The 24,546-nt window shown below is 33.2% G+C and overlaps 1 protein-coding gene across 1 annotated transcript in view; it reads right to left on the bottom strand.

Moving 5' to 3' along the window:
- The window catches only part of LOC114337224 (hepatocyte growth factor-regulated tyrosine kinase substrate), a 66,252-nt gene that overhangs the window by 1,569 nt on the left and 40,137 nt on the right, over positions 1–24,546 (bottom strand). Inside the window, exons 8-11 of the mRNA XM_028287635.2 lie at positions 21,069–21,375; positions 15,381–15,654; positions 8,946–9,207; positions 8,518–8,864 (exon numbers count right to left, since the gene is read on the bottom strand). Of these exons, the coding sequence (XP_028143436.1) occupies positions 8,518–8,864; positions 8,946–9,207; positions 15,381–15,654; positions 21,069–21,375 (1,190 nt within the window). The remainder of the gene's footprint in view (positions 1–8,517; positions 8,865–8,945; positions 9,208–15,380; positions 15,655–21,068; positions 21,376–24,546) is intronic.

Here is a 24,546-nt window from a genome sequence, read left to right as displayed (position 1 = left end):
TTATTTCTTGTAAAATAACAAGATATTTTAATTAGTAACGAAATTGCCCGCAAGAGGCGCTAAACGGATAAAATTAATGCTTGTCCATTTGAATTTCCCGCCAAATGGTGATTAGTTAACACATCGGTCGCAAATGGCGTAACGAACCAAATTTTTACAGTGAGTTGAATATCTATCCGGTAATACTATATATTATTTATCTATGGTAGAAAACACAAAAAATCGCCGATATAACTTAATTATTAACCTTTGAACTTTAAATGTGAATAGTGTTAAAATTTCATAAACGTCAATAGTGTCAAAATTTTATAATTTAGTGGAGTAAAAAACTTGCCTGCGGTTGAACCAATTACAAACAAGCATTCTTCTTCTTCAGGTGCCATCTACGCTACGGAGGTTGGCAATTATCATAGCTATTTTAATTTTTGAGGCAGTAGCTCTAAATAGTTGTCTTTAGCTGCATCCAAACCATTCTCTCAGGTTATTCAATCATGAAATTCGTCTTTTTCCGATGCTTCTTCTGCCATCTATCTTTCCTTGCATTATGAGTCGCAGGATGCCATACTTCTCGCCCCGCATCACATGTCCGAGATACTGTAGCTTTCTTTATTTAATTGTAAGTTCAACTTCCTTCTCTTTACCTATTCTTCCCAGTACTTCATTGTTCGTAACTCTATCTACCCAGGAAACCCTCATAATTCTTCTATAGGTCCACATTTTACAGGTCCAGGTCCATGCATTTTATAACATAAACTTATTAAACATTTGTCAAAGTTCTTAGAAATATCTATCAAATAAGCCCTCGAACAAGTTGAGAGCATTAAAATTTATGCACCAAAAATGTTTCAAAATTTATCTTTTAAAAATTTTTCCAAAAAATGTTATTGTTTTTTTTTGTAAATACCTCCGTTAATTTTTAAGATATCAGGTTCACCTAAAAACTAATTAAAAGTTAATTCTAATGGCTATTAAAAAACATCGAATTTAGTCTTTTAAACTTCTTACTTTTTTAAAAATTAAAGGTTAAATGGCCCCGGTTACATCGTTCTTGCAGCAAAATTGAAATTTTAAACGTTTCTATCTCGGTTATTTTTTACTCTACGGAAATAGTAAAATGGGTAAAGTATTTGGAACAAAAAAAACTAAAATTTAGTTATATGTTATTTTTTACGTATATTGAGTATTTTGGAGTTATTATCAAAAGAAAATGGAAAGTACAATAATTTTAAAAATTCTGATTTTTTTAAATTATATCTTTTTTTTTTCAAAATATGCATTCTAAACCGGTCAAAATTATTGAAATCATTAACTATGTTAACCTAAAGAAATTCTGGTGAGGATTACTACAAATTTTAATTTTTGTGGAAATGGCGCATGTTTTATTTTTCACTTTTTCCTAAAATAATCGAAAGGTTCTCTCATTTTCATCATAACTTGCTTAATTTTAATGTTATTAACTTCTACTGGAGCTCATTTGATAGGTATTTATACTTTGACAGGTACTTTGATAGGTACTTTGACAAGTGGTTAACAAATATATTCTATAAAATGCATCGTTTTCCCGTTATGTAAGCTTGAATACTTAGATTTGAGTACTAGTCGAAAAAAATATACATTTAATTATCCATAACTCACTTTGAAATAACATTAGTTTAGTTCTTTAAGTGGGGAGTGTATTAAATTTTTTATTATCTTTAATTTTGGCAAGAATAGCTTTCTTACAAAAGCTTATAGTTTTTGAGTAATACGTGAAAAACAGCTTTAAAACATGCATTTTTTAAAGAAAAAATAAAATCTTTGATATTTAATAACTCAAAAAGTATTGATTTATGTTAATACCTTTATATAACAAATTTTGCTTAGAAGTTGCCTGTCTATCGATTTCTGGTATTATTTTTAATAAAAAAATTTCACCCCCGAGAAGGGGTGGCATCCACCCCCAGGGTAAAAGCGCAAGTTGGCATCATGTCACCTTTGTTCCTTGAAGTATCTTCTAACTACTCACCAATTTTCATAAAAATCGATGAAGGTTCAACGAAATCCGAGGTGAAAACCTTCAGTGCCTCCACTACTACTACACCTTACTATTTTACTCGTGAGTCTTTCCAGGTCTTGTAAACTGTCGGCTATTATTACTGTATAATATGCATTTCTGATGTTGTTAACTAAGACTCCATTTATTCTTATACCGACTGCTTCATCTTCCAGAGTTTCTCGAATTACCTCTTCAGAATAAGCGTTAAATAATAGAGGTATAGTATGCAACCTTACCTGACTCCATTTTTTATTCCCATTTCTTCAGATGTTTCTTTTCCAATTCTTACTATTGCTCGCTGATTGTAATAAAGGTGTGTTATGGTAGGGGAGCCTAAGCGGGGATTTTTGCAGTTACTCGAGCGCGTCAGATTAGCATATGGGAGAAACCTGGTACCCTGCAGATGTACCTCTACCATATATTGGCTGTTAACACAGGGGAGTTCGTTAAGGGGGGCCCGAAAAAAAAAATCCTTAAAAATACTCAAAATTGTCAGATTAAGATAAGGTAAGTTAAGTACATGCAAAAGAGTGTATATTTCAAAAATCTGACGATTTGAGTCGAGCGTAAGGAAATGGGTGAGTCCCAAAGTTTCACAAGAATAAAGCGAATATTTCGCGAAATGAATGACAGATCGAAAAACTAAAAAATATGTGCTCAATATATTTTAAAAATCTATCAAATGATAAAAAACACGACTTGCTACGGAGAGGGGTGGGTGGTAAATTTAATATTTTAAATACGAATCCCGCGATATTTCGCGAAATGAACATCAGATCGAAAACCTGTAAAATACACTCATTCGATACTTTTAAAAAATCTATCGAATGGCACCAAACACGACCCCCCAAGGAGGTGGGGTGGGGGGTTACTTTAAAATCTTAAATATAAGCCCCCATTTTTTATTGCGGATTTGAATTGCTTACGTAAAAATAAGTAACTTTTATTCGAAACATTTTTCCGAATTATGGATAGATGGCGTTATAATCGGAAAAAACGATAATTGGAAATGGAAAATTAAATTAAAACATGGCAAGCGCCTACTAAAATGGAAAACTTTACTTAACTTTTTTTGGTTTTAGGACCTACTCTTCACAACCCAATAGGTCCCCATAACGCTCGAGTGACTGCACATTTAGCATACTTTGCTCCCCTACCATTATTAGCTTTAAATCTCTTTCATCTAGGTTTTTATTTTTTAGAATTTCCACGAGTCGATCATGTTTACTTTATCAAACGCTTTATTTCTATAAAACAGACGTAAAGAGGACGGTTAACATCCAAACATCTCTTGTGTCCTCACGCTGAAGGAGAATAATGCCTCTCTCGTACCCATATCATTGCGGAACCCATATCGAGTGCCACTAATATCCAGCTCCACTTTAGAGTGTATTCTGGCGTGGATAATTTTTCAACAAAATTTTCAAGGTATGTGACATTAAGCTTATGATTCGATAGTCACTGCACTCTTTGGCATCCACTTTCTTTAGACTGCTCTATAATCGGAAAAAACGATTTTTGGAAATGGAAAATTGAATTAAAAAATGGAAAGTCTCCACTAAAATGGAAAACTTGACTTTTTTTGGTTTTAGGACCTATTCTTTACAACCGAATAGGTTCCCATAACGCTCGATAACTGCATATTTAGCATACCTGCGTCCCCCACTATTGTTGCCATATCTGTTTTCCTATCATCTGTTACTATAGGTTTGTTCCAACCCGTCACAAAAACCGTTCTTGAATGGTTATGAGTATGCGCAGTAACGAAAAATGTGTTACTGCGCATAATTATTCGTAATTGCGCATGCGCATAACCATTCAAGAACGGTAATGTGACGGGTTGGAACAACCGTATATTTCCCAAATATTCAAAAGTAGATAATTGTTCCTTTACTATTATATTGGTATTCCTTTATTTTTTCTTGTCTTCATTTATTGTCATACGTTTTGTTTTACCGAGATTCATTTCATTCATTAGAGTCGTCTGTGCAATAAACTAAGAGGCGGAAGGAGTATAGGAAGAAGGAGAGTGTCGTGGTTGAAGAATTTAAGGGACTTGTTTAAATGAAGTTCTATAGAACTCTTCAGAGCAGTCGTAGATAGAGTAAAGATAGTGATGATGATATTAAACCTCCGATTAGGAGACGGCACGTAAAGAAGAAGTGCAATAAAAATAACGCAGGTTGTAATTTTAGCCACTTGCACAGACTGACATATACATAAACTAAATGAGAATTAGAAACTGTCTTTCGGTCCTTTTCCTAGACGAAGAGAAGGTAAATGCGTGGCCTAAGTGTCCTCTATTTGCTTTCTCCTCTTTTCGTCGTCTCTACGTGATTATATATTGTAAAATCCGGAGATATGGGATGCAGCCAGAAAGCAGTTTATTAACGAAAAGTCTTAGATTTAAAATATTGTTTATTATATTTTTATTTCAATTATTCTAATTGTTTAAAAAGTAGTAAACTTTGTATCTGGGGCTTTTCGTTGTTTTCCTCGTAATACGAGAGATGTCGCTAGATTGCGTCTCAAAAGGTGGGTTCATTGCATCGCGATGGTTTGCCTTAAAAGAGGCAGAATGTTTATATTCCCTTCAGAGTTGTGACTGCATAAACTTCACTGATGATGCATAAGGATGCTGAAATAGTTGCTATATGGAGATGGTAGTCCAACTCTGAAGCGAATATAAACAAAACCTGCCTTGAACCCTTTTTTATAAACTAAATGATTTTTTCTGAGTTAAGGGCACTTAGTCTAGGCGCCAGAGGGGTCACCGTGTCCTTTTCAATTCTGATGGACAAACTCAACGGTTTCTTATGGATTTTTGGCCGCTGATTACGAATTTCGAGGGTGGATTTTGATCCGAGTCATCCAAAAATTTTTATAAACAATTTAATTGTTTAAACCGCTCTGGCTCATAAACTAAAAGAGATAAAAAATGTTTCAAATAAAAGGTCCTAGCCGGGTAAGATGGTGAAAAGTGCCCCCAACTCAATTTAAATTCCATACAGGCCACTTTTTAGCACATATAGAGGAACTCACTTTCTGAAATTTTTAGCCCCCTAGGTGGTCACGTGACCCTCCTAGAGCCTAATTAGACGTTTTATGTTTTTATTTTTTATCTCGGCCGCATCAAGAGCTAGCCAAAAACTTTATTTAAAAAAGTTGTAAGTTTCAAAAAGATCTATATAAAAAATTTTTGTTTTTATTTTTTGGCGGGAAATTCGAATTTTTAGAACATATTTAAACTTTTAAATAACTCTGAAAAAAAAACTAAGACACTCGTTTTTACGAAAATCAACTATAATGTGTATTTCTGCACAATCTTTCACTTTGAATTTTTTCAGATTTTTAAAATTGGTGAAACGTACCTTTAAAAATAAAAAACCGCATTTTTTCGGTTTTTTTTTTCGTTTTTTGATACAATTTTATACATATTTTTCAAAAAAGGTAACACCGTCACTAGAATAGGTAAAAAACTAAAAAATAATTGGGGTTTGCTTAATAAAAATTTTTTGTAACGCCATCCATTTTCAAGATACAGGTCGTTGAAGAAAACAAAATTTTACACATTTTTTACGATTTTGCCGAAAGTACTGGCAACATTGTAATAAAACTTGGCAAGTTTTAAGAGGTAGTTATTGTGTATGTTTTGACATACAATTAAGGATTTGATATTCATCATTGGCGCGCATAGGGGTAATGGTCTGAACTTTTCAAAGAAAAAAAGATAGTATGCCACTGACATATTTAAAATTAACAATCATTTTTTAATTCCTCGTTCAATTTGCAATAAGAAATCTATCTTCTCATTTTTTCATACGAAGCGCCGTTTTGCTGCAAAAAATAAAATATCTTAACGCTTCCAAAGTATTCGAATTAATTTTTATAATGGATGTACGAGTTTATGTAGATGTAGAACCTACTATTAGAAGTTCGAATACTTTGTAAGGGTTAAGATCTTTTATTTTTTTAATAAAAATGGCACGTCGTGTGAAAAACTAAGAAGATAGATTTTTTGTCACAAATTGAACGAGAAATTCAAAAACGAATGTTAATTTGAAATATGTCAGTGGCGTACTATCTTTATTCTTTAAACAGTTCAGACCATTACCCCTATGCGCGCCAATGATGAATATCAAATCCTTAATTGTATGTCAAAACATGCACAATAACTACCTCTTAAAACCCGCCAAGTTTTATTACAATGTTGCCAGTAGTTTCAGCAAAACCGTAAAAATGTGTAAAATTTTGTTTTCTTCAACGCCCTGTATCTTGAAAATGGATGGCGTTACAAAAAATTTTTATTAAGCAAACCCCAATTATTTTTCAGTTTTTTTACCTACTCTAGTGACGGTGTTACCTTTTTTGAAAAATAGTTTTTTATTTTTAAAGGTACGTTTCACCAATTTTAAAAATCTGAAAAAATTCAGGGTGAAAGATTGTGCAAAAATACACATTATAATTGATTTTCGTAAAAACGAGTGTCTTAGTTTTTTTTTCAGAGTTATTTAAAAGTTTAAAATTGTTCTAAAAATTCGAATTTCCCGCCAAAAATAAAAAAAAATTCATATGGATCTTTTTGAAACTTACAACTTTTTTAAATAAAGTTTTTGGCTAGCTCTTAATGCGGCTGAGAGAAAAAATAAAAACATAAAAAGCCTAATTAGGCTCTATGGGGGTCACGTGACCACCTAGGGGGCTAAAAATTTCAGAAAGTGAGTTCCTCTATATGTGCTAAAAAGTGGCCTATATGGAATTTAAATCGAGTTAGGGGCACTTTTTACCATCTTACCCGGCTAGGCCCTTTGTTCCGTAATAAAAGACAAAGAAAAAAACGTTTACTAAACTTAAAACCAACAATTAGGACTCAAGATATTGTAAACTTAGTGCAAAATGCAAATTGCAAAATAAGTATTATTCGAAGCTTTATCGATCGTAACTCGGCTTCTACGCATGGAAATGAGCCTTAAAAGGTGTCATTTTAAAGCTTAATTAATAGGCTTCCAAAGTTTATTAAATTACTTTATCATTTGTTTTAAAGTTATACCCGTTTGATGTTATAATTTTCTTTAAAAAATTGTACATTCATTTGTTTATAAGGGTTTCAAGCAAATTTGAGCTATAAATATTTATACTTTAATTAACAATAATGATAAGAGAACTCAAAAGGAACAATTTGAGGTTATGAAAATGTTCGTAGGTTTATTTTTGGCCAAGATATTGATAGTTTATTGGCGCGCTATGAGGCGCAAGATCGGCTCACAGTCAAGTAAGTATTTTTCGACGCTTTATCGATCGTAACTATGCATCGGTTTGTACGTATGCAAATGAGATTTTTAAGGTCTCATTTTAAAGCTTAATTAATAGACTTTCAAACAAAGTTTGTCAAATTACTTTATCTTCATTTGTTTTAAAGTTATACTCGTTTGAAGTTATAATTTTATTAAAACATTTGTAATTAATTTGTTTATAAGGATTTTTAGTAAATTTGAGCAATAAACATTTATACATTAATAATAGAAGAACTCAAAAGGAATATTTTGAGCTTAGGAAAGTTTAATTTTTGGCCAAGATATATAAGAACCTTTACGTTGTGAGCCGATCTTGCGCCTCAGAGAGCGCTATTAAAATACCGATATCTTGGAGAGAACTAAACTTACCTACAAACATTTTCGTAAACTCAAAAGGTTCTTTTTGAGTTCTTCTATAAATATTGTTAATTAAAGTATAAATGTTTATAGCTCAAATTTGCTTAAAACTATAACTTCAAACAGGTATAACTTTAAAAGAAATGAAAATATAGTAATTTAACAAACTTTGTTTGGAAGCGTACTATTTATTAATCTTTAAAATCAGACCTTCTAAGGCTCATTTGCATGCGTAGAAGCCGAGTTACGATCGATAAAGCTTCGAAAAATACTTATTTTGCAATTTACAATTGGCATTTTGCACTAATTTTACAATATCTTCAGTTCTAATTGATAGATTTAAGTTTAGTAAACGATTTTTTCTTCGATTTTTATTAAGGTACAAATTTTATTTGAAACACTTTTTTTGTCTCTTTTAGTTTATGAGCCAGAGCCTTATAAACAATTAAATTGTTTGTAACAATTTTTTGACCACTCGAATCGAAATCCACCCTCGAAATTCGTAATCAGCAGCCAAAAATCCATAAGAAACCGTTGAGTTTGTCCATCAGAATTGAAAATCCAATCAGACCTCTATTTGGCGCCTAGACTAACTGGCAAAGCCAAAAGACCAATGATTGTCTATCATTATTTTAAATAAAAATTTAAATACAAACTGTCCACAAACAATGTTTACATTGACAACTATGACACAAATGTCACACACTGATATTTTATGCCTTGCAAAATGTCTAAAATGCCAACAATCGTTATTTAAGTGTAAAATACACAACCTGTGTTACGATCTCGATGGCGCTATATCATAAAGTTGATATTAAACCAATAGCCTACCTGTCCTTGCTGTGGCAATCCTTGGTTTTGCGGAATTCCACCTTGTTGCGGATGCATTCCACCTTGTGGGGGCATTCCGGTTTGGTGAGACATTCCACCTTGTTGAGGAGGCATACCACTTTGATGTTGACTTGGCATACCAGCTTGATTATGGTGTCCAGGTGGCATGTTAGGTATCCCAACAGGAGGATTTGCAGTGCCTAGCATTGGTTGTGATGGGACTCCATGTGGAACATAGCGGGAATGGGGGTTATTAGGCATGGACGTAGCAGATGGTGTTGGAACTTGAGGGAAACCTGGCGGATGACCAAGTGCTGGATTGTGGGCTTGTTGAGGAGGCAAAGAACCTAAAACGTAATTACAAAATTATTCTACTTAGTTTAAAACGTTTAAAGATGCGACAATCTTTATCAGTTTTTTAAGCTTACCATGAGGTGGTCCTTGATTAGGTACCTGTCCTGGAGCGCTCTGCGGTGGTATCATATGTTGCTGTGGGAATGGATATGTGTTATAGTTACCCATAGGTGGAGCTGTGTTCGGGGGGAATGGCTGTCCATGTACAGGGGATCCCATGTATCCAAATTGTGGCATCATGTACTGTTGTTTTTGTTGTTCTTGTCTCATCTGCATTTCTCTCTCCTGTTCTTGAATTCGCTGTAAAGCCAGCTCCCTTTGATATTGAAGATATTCCTGCAATTGCAAAAATATAGCTTATTTAATATATCTGCCGATCACAAAAAAGTATGTTTAACAGTTGTTTTCTATGGTGTGAAGAGCATATGTGGAGTGCTTCAGTAATGTTTTTTTAAGATTCTCTCTATTTGACCGATATAGACTTTTAGACAATTTTTATTAGACAGAGCAAGTGACCACCATCTGTTAATTGATACCATTAAAATCAAGATGGCAAAAAACAAAATCACAAGAAACACCAACAGACCCACATATAATCTAAACAAATTAAAAACGCTCCCAGGAAAACATATGTTTAGGGAGGAGCTTCAAGTAAAAACAAGAGAACGTGAAGTAAATAGCTTAGAAAATTTGGCAAATATTCTGACAGAAATAGCTGAAGACAAACTGGGTAAAAAAGAGAAAGATAGAAAGGAATGGATATCAGATGAAACTTGGAATCTTATCGAGGAAAGAAAACAACGAAAAAAAGATATCTTGTAAGCAAGAACTGTAGAAGGAAGAACGGACCGACAACAAGAATTTTAAACACTAAATAAAGCAGTTAAAAGGAATGCAAGAAGAGACAAAAGAAGGTGGGCTGAAGAACTGGCAAAACAAGCAGAAACAGCTGCACAACACAACAGGACTAGAGAGCTGTACCAAATTACTAGACGATTAACAAAAAATGGGCCCAACTGTTCGAACATTGTAAGATCCAAGACAGGTGAATTACTCACTACAACGGATGACCAAGTAGAGAGATGGAAAGAGCACTTTCAGGAGATGCTAGGCACGCCCAGGGATAACGCAGATGAAATTGTTGAACACCCGCAGAATATAGACTTGCATATATCTTGCGAGTCCCCTTCCAAAACGGAGATTATAACAGCTATCAAATCTCTGAGAAATAACAGGTCCCCGGGAATCGATAACATTGCTGCCGAACTACTTAAAACTGACCCGCATCTAACCGCTGAACTTTTGCTCCCCATAATCCGAGAGGTGTGGGAAACAAACCGCATTCCAGCGGACTGGAAAAAAGGTAACATTATTAAGCTTACAAAAAACGGCAACCTGACACTGTGCAAAAATTGGAGAGGAATAACCTTGCTTACCGTCATAAATAAAATTTTTACGACCATCATACATAAAAGATTAACAAGCAAGGTTGAATTTCGAGCAAATCAAGCAGGTTTTAGACCAGAATCTTCCTGCATAGATCACATTAATACTGTGAAGGTAATAATGGAACACTCGGTTGAATGGAACACACCTCTATACATGGTTTTTGTTGATTTCGAACGTGCCTTTGACAGCCTATCTCATGCTGCTATATGGAAAATTTTAGAGCTAAGAAACATTCCTCATAAAATAATTTCCATTATAAAGTCACTGTACACTGAGGCGACGTGCAGCGTGAAACACAATGGGATCAACAGTGACGAATTTGACGTACTTACTGGAGTCAGACAGGGATGTGTGCTTTCTCCGTTTCTGTTTAACATAGCTCTAGACTATGTTCTCTCCAAACTAGACTTCGACACAAAAGGGATACAATGGACGTTAACCACACGCCTAAGTGATCTAGAATACGCCGACGATATCTGCCTGTTAGGACAAAGATTCCAGGATATGGCCGACCAATTGGAAACACTATCCACTGAGGCCAATAAAATATATTTAACAATCAATATTAGTAAAACCAAATCCATGAGAATAAACGCAAGGAACAACACGCTATTTAATATCGACAACATGCAGATTAAAAATGTGAAAAACTTCACGTACAGCTGGTTCCTAAAAAAACTGATATGACTCTTAGTAAAATTTGATCATTTTGAGCAGTGTATGATTGGTCTGACATTATATTATATTTATTATGACAGACAAATAATAAAATAAACAAACAAACAGCCATTTTTTGAGGTTGAAGTTTTCTGACAAATTTTAAGATTTGGCAGTGACAGTGACAGTATGTAAATAATAAGTTTATCCTTCAAAATATAATAAATTAAATATAATTAAACTCATATTCACTATATCACACCTCATCAAAAGTTTTTTACAAGAACATAGTCAGAGATTTTGATATGGCTTAGAGCCAGACTACATCAAGATCTCCTATAAATCGTGCTGGTAATTGCCTTGCAGCGAGACCAACAACAAAAAGAAGAAGAAGAAGAAAATACACTGCTCAATTTTCTACAAAATACGCTTTAAGAGTCGTATCAGTGTACCTTGGAAGTGTCATAACAGAAAGCGGAGGTACAGAAAACGATATTCGTATGAGGATACGAAAAGCTCAACAAGTATTCAGCATGCTTAACCCTGTTTGGAGGTCTGGGGAATATACTATAAGGACAAAGATCCGAATATTCCAGTCAAATGCTATGTCTGTTCTACTCGATGGATGTGAAACCTAGAAAGTGACAAAATCCCTTACAGACAAATTGCAGGTCTTTGTTAACAAATGTCTACGAAGAATTGTCCGTATTTTCTGGCCAAACACCATCAGAAACGAAAATCTGCTACACCTGACCCAACAAAAGAGGGTAGAAAATGAAATAAAATCCAGAAAGTGAGGGTGGATAGGTCACACACTCCGAAAAGATAGTTCCAGTATTGCAAAAACTGCCCTAGAGTGGAATCCCCAAGGAAAAAGAAAAAGGGGTCGCCCAGCACAAACTTGAAGAAGATCCATCATGGACGAGATAAGAAGTCAAGGAAAGTCTCGGAATGAGGTGAAGCCCCTAGCGCAAAATAGAACCCGATGGCGCGTTTTCACTGAAACTCTATGCTCCACTTAGGAGTTCAAGAACATTATATATATATATATATATATATATATATATATATATATATATATATATATATATATATATATATATATATATATATATATATATATATATATATATATATTATATATAAATTTTTAAAAACTATTTTATACATATTTCGATTTTTTTTATATATCCCACAAAAAGCTAAGAAATGTTTATGAAGTGTTTTAATTAAAAAAATATTAATTGGGGGAGGGGGATGGAAATCAACATTTTGGTGACTTTTTTGAAACTATGGCAGAATTATTTTATTTTTAAATTAAATAAACATACCATTAAAAGGAAGAAATGGATTCAGTACCATTAAAACAATATTACAAAAAATTTCAGGGCAACATATTGAAAAACAGTGGCAAATTTTTACTCAAAAAATTCAAAAACATTTTATTAACTTATGAGTAACATTTTTATTATGATTAAACTAAAATAAACATAAAACAAAAAATATCTATAAAGCGTTACCTCACGAAATGATCGATCAAGTAGTGTTTGTGTTACAATGTCCACCGCCTTTGAAAAAAGCAATTTCGAGGAAAACGCATCTGAAGTTTTGACAACTTTTATTTTCGATTTCTTTTTGTCTGGCAAACCGTAAAGTGATGCATACCGAAATATTTTTTAATTGCGGAGTAATTTACAAAAGAGAAGGGAAACCGCTGTTAAACGTTTCTCACTTTGCAGCAGGTTCGTGCCACTTAGCTCAAGCTCGCTGGCACGAACCTGCTGCAAAGTGAGTCAAAGGTCAATATGAGTCAAGGCAAGGTGAGTCAATAAATCTGAAATTTTCAGAGAGTATTTTCTGAAAATTCCAAGGAAAAGTTATTTACCAGCAATTTTATTGCTGGAATCGAATCTTATGATTCTATAAATATATTAATAATATAGGTATGCAAAGTCAGTAGATAGTGTGCTACTTTTTTTATAAACAAAATGGCGCCCTAAAATCGTGTTTTTTCAATGTTTGCTCTATAACTCCAAAGATTTTAACTTACACCAAAAACACCCAAATAAAAATTCACCGTAATTAAATTCTGCATAGAGACGTGTTTTTCGCGATTTACTTCGACAAAAATTTTTCCCGGAAAATGCGGACTTTTCCAACAAAATCTTTAATTTTCAACTAAAATTTTATATAACTAATTGTTTATCAATAATTAAATAACTTGGTAATATAAAAGCTCTTTTCATATAGATTATAATTCCAGAAGCCGATATAAATTGAATGAACAGTTTAGCAATAATTGAATTGTTAATTAAAAATTTACAGTCACTATAATAACCACAATAATTATTATACATAAGAATAACTATGATTTTTGTATAAAAAGACACTGTACCTATCTAATGTACTTTATAGAATTGAAATTGGACTATTTAAGCGGCCACAGGAATATTTTAAAATTATAAACAATTTTTTGGCTTATAAACAAATAAAATATCTCGGTAAATATTAAATTAAATTAAATCATAAAAACGGTATTTAAAAAAAGCGGCAGGATGCTTCTTTTAAAAGAAAAAACATTTAATTGGGAGGAGTGGTTCCTGAGATACAACCGGTGAAAGTTGACCGGCATTTACGGCAAAGATATAAACAATAGGATCATAATTTTCGAACCATCACCTTTTTGTTTTTGTCCTCTTTCTCAACACCAATCTTCATGTCTTTAAAAGACTCATAACATATATTATTAAGATAAAAACTATCGATATTACGAGTGAAAATTGCCAAAAATAGCAAAATTCCAATCAAAAATTAGGTTGGAGAAAATGTAATCTCAAAGTTCAAAATCGGGATACGTTAAAAAAATGCATTTTCTCGTCTTCCAATTGAGCAATTTTCTTCATTCTTTTTTTGTTCCCAAGTAACTCGAGTAGAGGCATCTAACTAATGTATTATTAAATGTCAAGCGTGCTTTGGTCTTGTTATAATAGATTAATTTATTTATAAGAAAAGAAACCTACATATTTTTTCCAGTTGTAGACTTTTTTTTTAGATAAACTTACTAAAAGTGTACCTTTTAACGTTAAAAGCACAAATATTCTCATTTGAAAGCTGTATATTTATTTAAACAATCTTTATTTAAACAAATTAAAAATTTTTGTTATAGTCAATAAATTAATTTATTATAACAAACCAAAAGCAACTTTGACATTTAATAATGCGTTAGTTAGATGGCTCTACTCGAGTTACTTGGGAACAAAAAAAGAATGAAGAAAATTGCTCCATTGGAAGCCGGGAAAATCCATTTTTTTAACGTATACCGATTTTGAACTTTGAGATTACATTTTCTCCAACCTAATTTTTGATTGGAATTTTGCTATTTTTGGCAATTTTCACTCGTAATATCGATAGTTTTTATTATAATAATATATGTTATGAGTATTTTAAAGATATGAAAATTGGTGTGGAGAAAGAGGACCGAAATAAAAAGGTGATGGTTAGAAAATTATGATCCTATTGTTTATATCTTTGCCGTAAATGCCGGTCAACTTCGACCGGTTGTATCTCAGGAACCACTCATCGCAATTAAACGTTTTTACTTTTAAAAGAAGCGTCCTGCTGCTTTTTTCAATACCGTTTTCATGATTTAATTTAATATTTCCCGAGATATTCTATTTGTTTATAAGCCAAAAAAATATTTATAATTGTAAAATATTCCTGTGGCCGCTTAAATAGTCCAATTTCAATTCTGTAAAGTATATTAGACAGGTACAGTGTCTTTTTATATAAAAGTCATAGTTATTCTTATGTATAATAATTATTGTGGTTATTACAGCGACCGTAAATTTTAAATTAACAATTCAATTGTTGCTAAACTGTCCATTCAATTTCCATCGGCTTCTGGAATTATAATTTATACAAAAAGAAATTTTATATTACCAAGTTATTTAATTATTGATAAACAATTACTTATCTAAAATTTTAGTTGAAAATTAAAGATTTTGCTGGAAAAATCCGCATTTTTCGGTGAAAATTTTTGTCGAAGTAAATCGGGAGAAACACGTCTCTATGCAGAATTTAATTACAGTGAATTTTTATGTGGGTGTTTTTGGTGTAAAGTTAAAATCTTTGGAGTTATAGAGCAAAAATTGAAAAAAACACGATTTTCGGGAGCCATTTTGTTTATAAAAAAAGTACACACTATCTGCGGACTTTGCATACCTATATTATTAATATATAGAATCATAAGATTCGATTCCAGCAATAAAATTGCTGGTAAATAACTTTTCCAAAAAATGGCCTATTCTCCGATAATCTGCCCAGACTACTTAATGAAATGGTCTCTGCACATAAAGTTTCCAAAGTTATTATTTCAAATACTGTTTTATACGATACCTACTAACCTCTTTTTTCTTCCTCATAACTTCTAGTTTAAGAGCCATTTGCATCTGGCGCATTCTATCTTGTTCTTCAGCCTCCCTTCTTAATTTTTCATGATGCTCTTCACGAAGAGCATCCAATGCAGCGCGAGCATCCTTCACTTGTGTTAGTTTGTCTTGGAGTCGTTCATAGTGAATCCGACTATCGTCGTGCTCCTGGATGTAATGTAAGAGTTTCGAATGCATGGCTGTGATGTTCATAAAAAGCGTCTGGACTCCGGTGTCATTAGTAATTGATCTAGAAGTAAAGTATGTATTTTAAATAATTCTGGACAAAAAATTTTATTAAAAAAAAAATAGAAAAAAATTTTCATTGCTTATGACATCTTTATCAATAATGCGACTTTTTCACATTTCACGGTACAATCAATTTAAAACCGTTTATTATAGTAAATTCACTGAACTTGTAACGTTCCGTCACGTTACTAATGTATTCACTACTAATAAAACCTCAATAATTTTTATAATTAACTTTCTTTTAATTTTAATAACGTTTCGTTATTAAATTACAGCCAAATCGAAGTAATAATTATTATTTTAAAAAATATTTCTTTTAACTTTGTTGGGTTGGTATCGGCCCTCTGGTGGGGAATATTACTTCGTGTTCTCAGGTCGTCCTTGTGACGGACGGTGCAATTTTACTTCACTCTTGGTTTGGAAATCGAGTCGAGTGGCATGTGACAGATTCAGGTCAAGTTGAAAATTTTTAATACCTAGTTTCAAGGTTCAAGTATTTAAATTTCGAAATGTCTAAAGGGTACCCCCCGTTAAGATAGGCAAAATGCCCTCACTCCCAGAATTCAATTTAATTAATTTTTTTACGTTCTATGCAACTAAAAAATGAGATAACGGGGATTTTTAGCTCGCCACCCCCCTTACCCGACCCCCACAGCCAAAAACGTAGATTTTTAGATTTAATTTTTTTAGTTGGGTTGTAATTGATTTAAAAATTTCAAAAAATTCACATGTGTAGCGGAGGCTTTTACAAAACATGTCCATTGAGTGTACATAACCTCAATTTTTTTTTTTAACTTTTTTAAAACCTATAACTTTTTTTTGGAGGGGGCTGCAGGTCCAATTTTTTTTGCATTTTGTGTATTTTATCAAAAGCTTTTTTTCCGTCAGGTGCGCCATTTTGAAAAATCAAGAAAACTGTTTTTTTAGGGGGGTTTTGGGGATTTTCTCCATTTTATAGACTGCAACATAATATATCAACTCAAGGTTTTGTTAATATTTTATGTATAATTTAAAATAACTGAGTATATTAGGATATTCAAAAATTGGGCGAAACACTTTTAAACCCCCCAAAAACCATGTTTTTTTAAAGTTCTGTAAGGATTTTTGCGGGTCTAATTATATTTTTTGTGGTCGATACAGCCTGAATATTTTTATTTTTTTTTTACGTTCTATATGATTTTAAAAAATTAGGACTCACCGCAATTTTAGCCCACTTCCCCTATTCCCCCTCCCCCACGGCCAAAAATGTCAATTTTTCGATTTTATTTTTTTTTAAGTTCGTTTGCAATTAAATTATGAATGTTATTCTGAAGCTATTTATTTGTGGCATTTTTGTAATTAACTATTCTAAATGGTCATTTTTTAGTTAAATTGTGGCTTATTTTCCATTTAGAATAGTTAATAATTATTAAATTATAAATTACAAAAAATTCACACGCACAGCTGAGGCTTTTACAGAACAGCTATTTTTATGGACCCGAAGGTTGAGTGTACATATTATAACCTCTTTCTTTTTTGTTCTTTAATAGGTACGTATATTTTTTTGGTGATGGATGTATGTCTATTTTTTTTGTGTTTTGTGTATTTTATCAAAAACTATATTTCTGACTTTTTTCAGATTTTTCCGTAAGGTGCGCCATGTTCAAAAATCCGCAAAACTGGTTTGTTCGGTGGTTTTAGGGATTTTCTCCATGTTACAGACTTCAAAATAGATTAACTCAAGGTTTTTTATAGGTTATGTAGGTATAATTTGAAATAACTGAGTTTTTAATGATATTTTATATAATTTGCTATTGAATAAACTTAAAAACAACCTGCTAGTTTTCACAATCATAAACTTGCCAGGATGACACGTTCCACAATTAAAATTACGTTTCACAATAAAGATGTCATTGTGATATCTTTTGGGTAGGATACAAAAAAACAAAAATAAAACAGAATAATCAATTTAAGAAATATACATTATTTTAATATATCCTACTTCTTGTTGTTTTGTGAATCAAAACATTTTGTTCTTTGTTCATTAGTTTGTATTTAGTAGGTACCCTAATATTACCTTCCATTATACATATTCTAATTATTCAAACATGTACTTGTACCATCTACATATCCTATATCTCTGCTCTGCCTATTATAATGTCATTTTACTTCACGTTTACTGCCACATAAAACACCATAAAAAGAATAAGGAAAGTATTACCAAAGAATATATAGCTCCAAGCTCCGTATATACTCGTAGAGTATTCGGAGAGTATATTCGTTGGTATTACGCTTTACAGTTCTAAAGTCTTTATCGCCGTCTTCGTCCATTACAGGTATAACATCTGTATTGTCAAAAAGTTTTGTAAGATATTCTGCTGGCTTGATGATTTTTGTAAAATATCTTCCATGCGATAAATATTATATTATGGCAGTTAACAAATCCACATGGTGCCAGGCAGTAGCGCGGTCGAAAAATTGTTAAACAATTTTTTAAACGAATTCAAAATCAATTTTTTCACTTAGGACAAATTTGTTTTAGATTCTCTGGATCAACCTGAGCAAAAAAGGTCTCCTGTGATTTTTCTATAAAATTGACTGTTGTTGAGTTATATGCAATTTAAAATTTAAAAAACGCGAAAATGGCCATTTTCAAGGCTTAATAACTCGATTAAAAATTATTATTATGAAAGTCATAAAGTGACCAACTCAAAGTTTAAAGCCCAAGAGCCTGAAGAAATTTTTGTCTTTATTTTATTACTATTACTTTTAATAATTAAAAATGAGCGCTAAGCACGTATTGAACCGGCCGTCCGCGAGAGAGATGTACAATTCATTGGACGTTTAAAAAAAAAATATCGATTGGAAGTCAAAAATACGTTTTAAAAAAATAAAAAAGGAATTTTGAGGTTGTACACTCGACCTACGGGTCTATAAAAATAGATATGTTTTGTAGAAGCCTCATAAATTTTTTAAATTAATTGCAACTTAACTAAACAAAAAAAAAAAATTGACGTTTTTGTGGGGGCAGGGGGAGGTGGTGGTGGGCTAAAAATGCGATTAGTCTTATTTTTTAATCACATATAACGTAAAAATATAAAAAAAAAAAGTATCCGACCTACGGGTCTATAAAAATAGATATGTTTTGTAGAAGCCTCATAAATTTTTTAAATTAATTGCAACTTAACTAAACAAAAAAAAAAAAAAAAAAATAGAAAAATTGACGTTTTTGTGGGGGCAGGGGGAGGTGGTGGTGGGCTAAAAATGCGATTAGTCTTATTTTTTAATCACATATAACGTAAAAATATAAAAAAAAAGTATCCAGGCTGTATCGATCTCAAAAAATATAATTAGACCCGCAAACATCCTTACAAAACTTAAAAAAAAAACATGGTTTTTGGGGGGTTTAAAAGTGTTTCGCCCAATTTTTGAATATCCTTATATACTCAGTTATTTTAAATTATACATAATCTATTAACAAAACCTTGAGTTGATCTATGTTGCAGTCTATAAAATGGAGAAAATCCCCAAAAACCCCCTAAAAAAACAGTTTTCTTGATTTTTCAAGATGGCGCACCTGACGGAAAAATCTGAAAAAATCAGAGATAGCTTTTGATAAAACACACAAAATGCAAAAAAAATTGGACCTGCAGCCCCCTTCAAAAAAAAAAGTTATAGGTTTTAAAAAAGTTAAAAAAATTTGAGATTATGGATCCATAAAACTCTATTATTGGATTATGGACTCTACCTATGGGTCCATAAAAATGGACATGTTTTGTAAAAGCCTCAGCTACACGTGTGAATTTTTTGAAATTTTTAAATCAATTGCAACCCAACTAAAAAAAATTAAATCTAAAAATCTACGTTTTTGGCTGTGGGGGAGGGTAAGGGGGGTGGCGAGCTAAAAATCCGCGTTATCTCATTTTTTAGTTGCATAGAACGTAAAAAAATTAATAAAATTGAATTCTGGGAGTGAGGGCATTTTGCCTATCTTAACGGGGGTACCCTTTATCCAGTGTTTTAAAGGAACCAAGGAAACAAATTTATTTAGGTTTTCGGCATGGAATCATTGTCGTCACATGGTAAATATATTTCTTTTAATAACCTTTATAGCAGCCATGTTTTTATTCCATTTCATTGTGACATATAAAATCTTACTTTCCAATTAAATCTTTCCAGTAAATTTATTAATTGAATTTAGTATCTTTTAATCATTCCAATATCTACAATATTCATTCAGAGAAAATTCTATATTCTTTATTTTGTATTTTGGTTATACTAAAGTTAAAATTTCTTTTAAATTCTTCCAACTTTCATTTCCCTATACAAAAACTACTGCAAAAGTAGTTTTTTGTTACAAACTTGGGAATATTTTGACAGATAGAGTCATTGTCGGAAACATATAACATAAAAACTCCTGGCACTCATTACTAATAGCTGAAATAAACATACTGTGAATGCTTCTTTAGCCAGATATGTCTGACGTATACTAAATTGTACACCATAAACATGTTTTGACTTGTACATACGTCCGTAAACATAAGGTGTACTTGTGAATTGCTTGTCTTGTGAAATCTGACGATAATTTTGTAATATTCTGTCTTTGAGCAGTATTGGTAGGTTGCAAACCTTGCCAATGACTCTCCACATTTTATCCAGGTTTAACACCGACTGTCATTAGCCAATAACAACATACACGGAAGAAACATCACTGACACAAAGAGCACAAAAAGAATACCAGAAACGACTGGGTAAGAAATATAAGAGTAGAATGGAATGACCACATAAGCCGAATGACAACAAATACGAGTAGTAAAGACGGCGAGAGACGGTTCCCCCGTAGGAAGACGATCGGTGGGAAGAGCATGAAAACGATGAAACGACAACGTACTATGCTTTGTTTTTAAACCAGGAGGAGTAAACTAAAAGGACAGACTCACACCCAAGAAAGTCACTAGCAAAATCACTAAATACATCTTCTTTTTTGGTTGATCATGTCGGCCCTCAACGGTAATCCATAAATACAATATTATACTAATACGTCGCTAAAGAGTTCTAAAAACAACTGTTTTTATACAAAAGCAGACTAAACATCTAAAAATTAAAGGAATAACGCAGAAAACACAAAAAATCGCCGATATTGTGTGTGCACCCACGAATTTGAGTCTTCACGAGTTCTTCTTCTTCTTCAAAATTTGAGTCTTCACGCGTTAACTTCTAAAATGCGTCTCGTTCTTGATGCGGGAAGAATTTTTCGTCTTTGCAGTTGATCTAATAATTGCTCCCCGTTCGTCCCGTGAAATACAAGTTATCTATAATGGGAGCATGGGTCGAGAGAACGAAATACATGCGTCGAAATATTTATACAACCAAACATGTGAATCCAAACAGTAATACTACTAAAGTTTGCTTAGTCCTATACAATTATAATCTTACCTTCCTCTACTAGAATTACTTTTCATCCTATTTATAAATATGTCGACTTGACTCTTGAGAGTTTTCATGAATTCCTCTAGATCGTTGTCAGCTAAACCGTTTTCCTTTGATTTATATTTAATTATGTCGATATTTTGGGTAGGAGCCGTAGCTGGAGCCGATGGGCTTGCTGGACGGCCATGCTCGTTTTGGTCGTTTGTTTGTAGAGATTCCCAATAAGATCGGTTCAGGTATCTGGCTAGCTCTGGATTTGTTTCTTCCTGCTGTGGCGGAGTCTGTGGTCGTTCTACGACTGGAGTTGGTTCCACTGTAATTAAAAGATAGTTTTAAAGCTCTTTGAGTTTATTTTGTCCACAATTAAAGATATTTACTAAGCTTGGTAAACGTGGTATAGCAGCAAAAATTAGTTATTACAATAGTGGAGTCCACAGGACCTGTAGTATATTATAAAATCAAAAAATCTTACAAGAGGTTCCAAAATTAAAAGCTATAAATCCATCGTCAAACCTGTACTAACATATGGATGCGAAACGTGGACCATGACCAAAGCAAACAAAGAATAGCTCAGACGTTCCGAACGAAAAATACTTAGAAAAATTTTCGGATCTCACCACGACATTAACACAAACCAGTATAGGATTAGAAGCAATATCGAATTAAAAGCACTCTACAATGACACCGATATTGTCCAAGAAATTAAATCACAACGTCTAAGATGGGCAGGCCACGTGCACAGACTTCATAACGAGAGACTTGTAAGACTGGTATGGGAGGAGACTCCTACAGGCAAAAGACCACTCGGTAGAGATGTTGAAAAAGCATCTATTCGTTACAAAGTACTCGTTACTTACGAATACCGAAAGTAACGATTACTATAGAGAGAGGCAAATCGTTACTTTGATTACTCTGATTACTTTGTTACTTCGTATCAGAGTGAGTAACGACTATTGTATCTACTTTGATTACTTTGTTACTTCGTACCAATCGTATCAGAGCAAGTATAGACTATAGGGCTTTTCTTTCACAGTCATTTGTTTCGATCTCCTGTCATATGTTGTATAATCTGTGTATAATATTAATATACACGAATTTTACGACATATGACAGAAGCTCGAACCAAATGACTGTGAATTAAAAGACCTATAGGGCTTTTCGTCGATTGTCATTTGTTTCGAGCTTCTGTCATATAATCTGTGTATGTATAATATTAATCTACACGGATTATACGACATATGACAGAAGCTCGAAACAAATGACTGAACGAAAAGCCCTATTGTATCTATTTTAATTACTCTGATTACTTCGTACCAATTGTATCAGAGCGAGTAACGACTATTGTATCTACAACCAGTACACTTGATTACTTTCTATAAAAAAATACAAATCGTTTCCCAGCGAGTAACGGACGGGACCGGTATTTTACGAGTGTTATCGAATATCGTTATCGGTATGAAGCGTTTTAAGGGTGAAGGTCGTTGTTATATTGGAATACCTATACAAAATACCTACCTACTGAGAAATACGATTCTCGATATGATTACCGGTAGTCAAATACAAAAGTAATCATAGTAAGCAAAGTAACAAATACTATAAATGATTACTTTATACAAAAGTAACGAATTGTAGCGAATACTCGAAAGTAACTATAATCAACATCACTACCACTCGGACGTCCCAGAATGCGACGGACAGATAAGATACAAGCAGATCTGCGGAAAATGAACATTCCATTTGACCCTAGGTTGATGGAAGACCGAACAAATTGGAAGAAAGTTATACAGTCAGGCAAGACCCACCCAGGGTTGTAGTGCTACGTGATGATGATGTATATTAGTCCGGAAATCAACTAAAAATATAAATCAAAAAACAAAAAACCGGATAAAGTAATCCGGGAGTGACCGAGGAGGGGAAGAACAGTTTTCTTATCATCAGTTTATTTGAGTTTAATTGATTTTTACTTTATTTTGGGTAAATTTATTTTATTTTAATTTATTTTGCTTGGTTTTGTTTCATTTTAATTTATTGTATTTTATATTATTTTAATTTTGTTTTATTTGGACAGCAGAGTGGAGGAGGCGCCGGAGAGTGAATTGGTGACTTTGTTTGGTACTGAAAACATCGTCAGACATATAAAAGCTAACCGGATAAGATGGGCAGGTCATATGGTAAGGTCGGAGAAAAACAGAGTGTTAAAGACTCTATTTTTTTGAGAGACCAAACGGTATAAGATCAGTAGGCCGTCCCAGAAAAACATGGAAGGATGATGTTGAAGCCGATTTATCTAGGATTGTGGTACAACAATGGGAAATGGAAGCGCGAGATCGTAGAAGATCGAGGGCTATAGTGGATTCGGCGAAGACTCACCCCGAGTTGTAAAGTCAGTCAAGAAGAAGAAGACATACGAAAGACTAAGTTTTCAATCTGATGGCATATAAAACAGCATCTCTACATCCCACCAGACTGAAAACAATAGGAACTTTCTCTGGTTACACCTCCGAGGTTTCTACAATTTGCAAGCCATAACGAATGCTAAGACTAAGGAAGATGGGGGAATTTTACAATTTATAATTCACGTCCCATCTGCTCAGCGCGGTAAAGTTCCAACGAGAATGGTTCCCTTCGTACTCCAATCAGAGTAAATCAAAAATAAATAACCATTTTCAATTCCGTTGCAAAACGAAAATACAGCCGCATCATATTCTAGTCCAATCAGAGAGTGCAGCAAGCACCTCTACCGGTTTCGAAACTTATTAGTCTCTCATCAGGAGGCAAATTCCCTCATCTTCCTTAGTCTCAGCATCCGTTATGACTTGCAAATTGTAGAAGCCTCGGAGGTGTAACCAGAGAAGGTTCCCATTGTTTTCAGTCTGGTGGGATGTAGAGTAGAATTATGCTGTTTTATATGCCAATAGATCGAAAACTTAGTCTTTTGCTAGCAGTTGCCGCTAGGGCATCTATGCCATTTCGTTCGTTGCATTCCGTGACTGCACGCCGGGGTTTGTTTTGGTTGGATCAGAGAGAGCAGCATATGTGCCTCCTGATGAGAGACTAATTAATAAGCCTCGAAACCGGTAGAGGTGCTTGCTACAGTCTCTGATTGGACTAGAATATGATGCGGCTGTATTTTCGTTTTGCAACGAAATTGAAAATGGTTATTCATTTTTAAAGAAGACATATGTTTGACCATTGATTTAAGTCGTGTAAATTAAATGACCAGAGAACAAACGGACCGACTATCCGCTGTGAGCTCGTAGAGAGAGGATACTTAAAAGTTCGTGAGCTCCAGTAGTGACCAGTCAGTGAACTTCGGTTAGAAATTTCACATAAATGTCAAGTGAATAATTTAAAACATTGAAATTCAAAACATTAATAGGAAAAAATATTAGTAGGTCAAAGCTGTGGCATATATTTTTACCTTAAATATACTTACGTACATATTAAATATTGAAATTTGTTTTTTTTACATTCTATAATATAA

The sequence above is a fragment of the Diabrotica virgifera genome, chromosome 1 (genome assembly GCF_917563875.1).
Source record: "Diabrotica virgifera virgifera chromosome 1, PGI_DIABVI_V3a".
Taxonomy (NCBI): domain Eukaryota; kingdom Metazoa; phylum Arthropoda; class Insecta; order Coleoptera; family Chrysomelidae; genus Diabrotica; species Diabrotica virgifera.
This window is presented reverse-complemented; position numbering and strand designations above follow the sequence as displayed.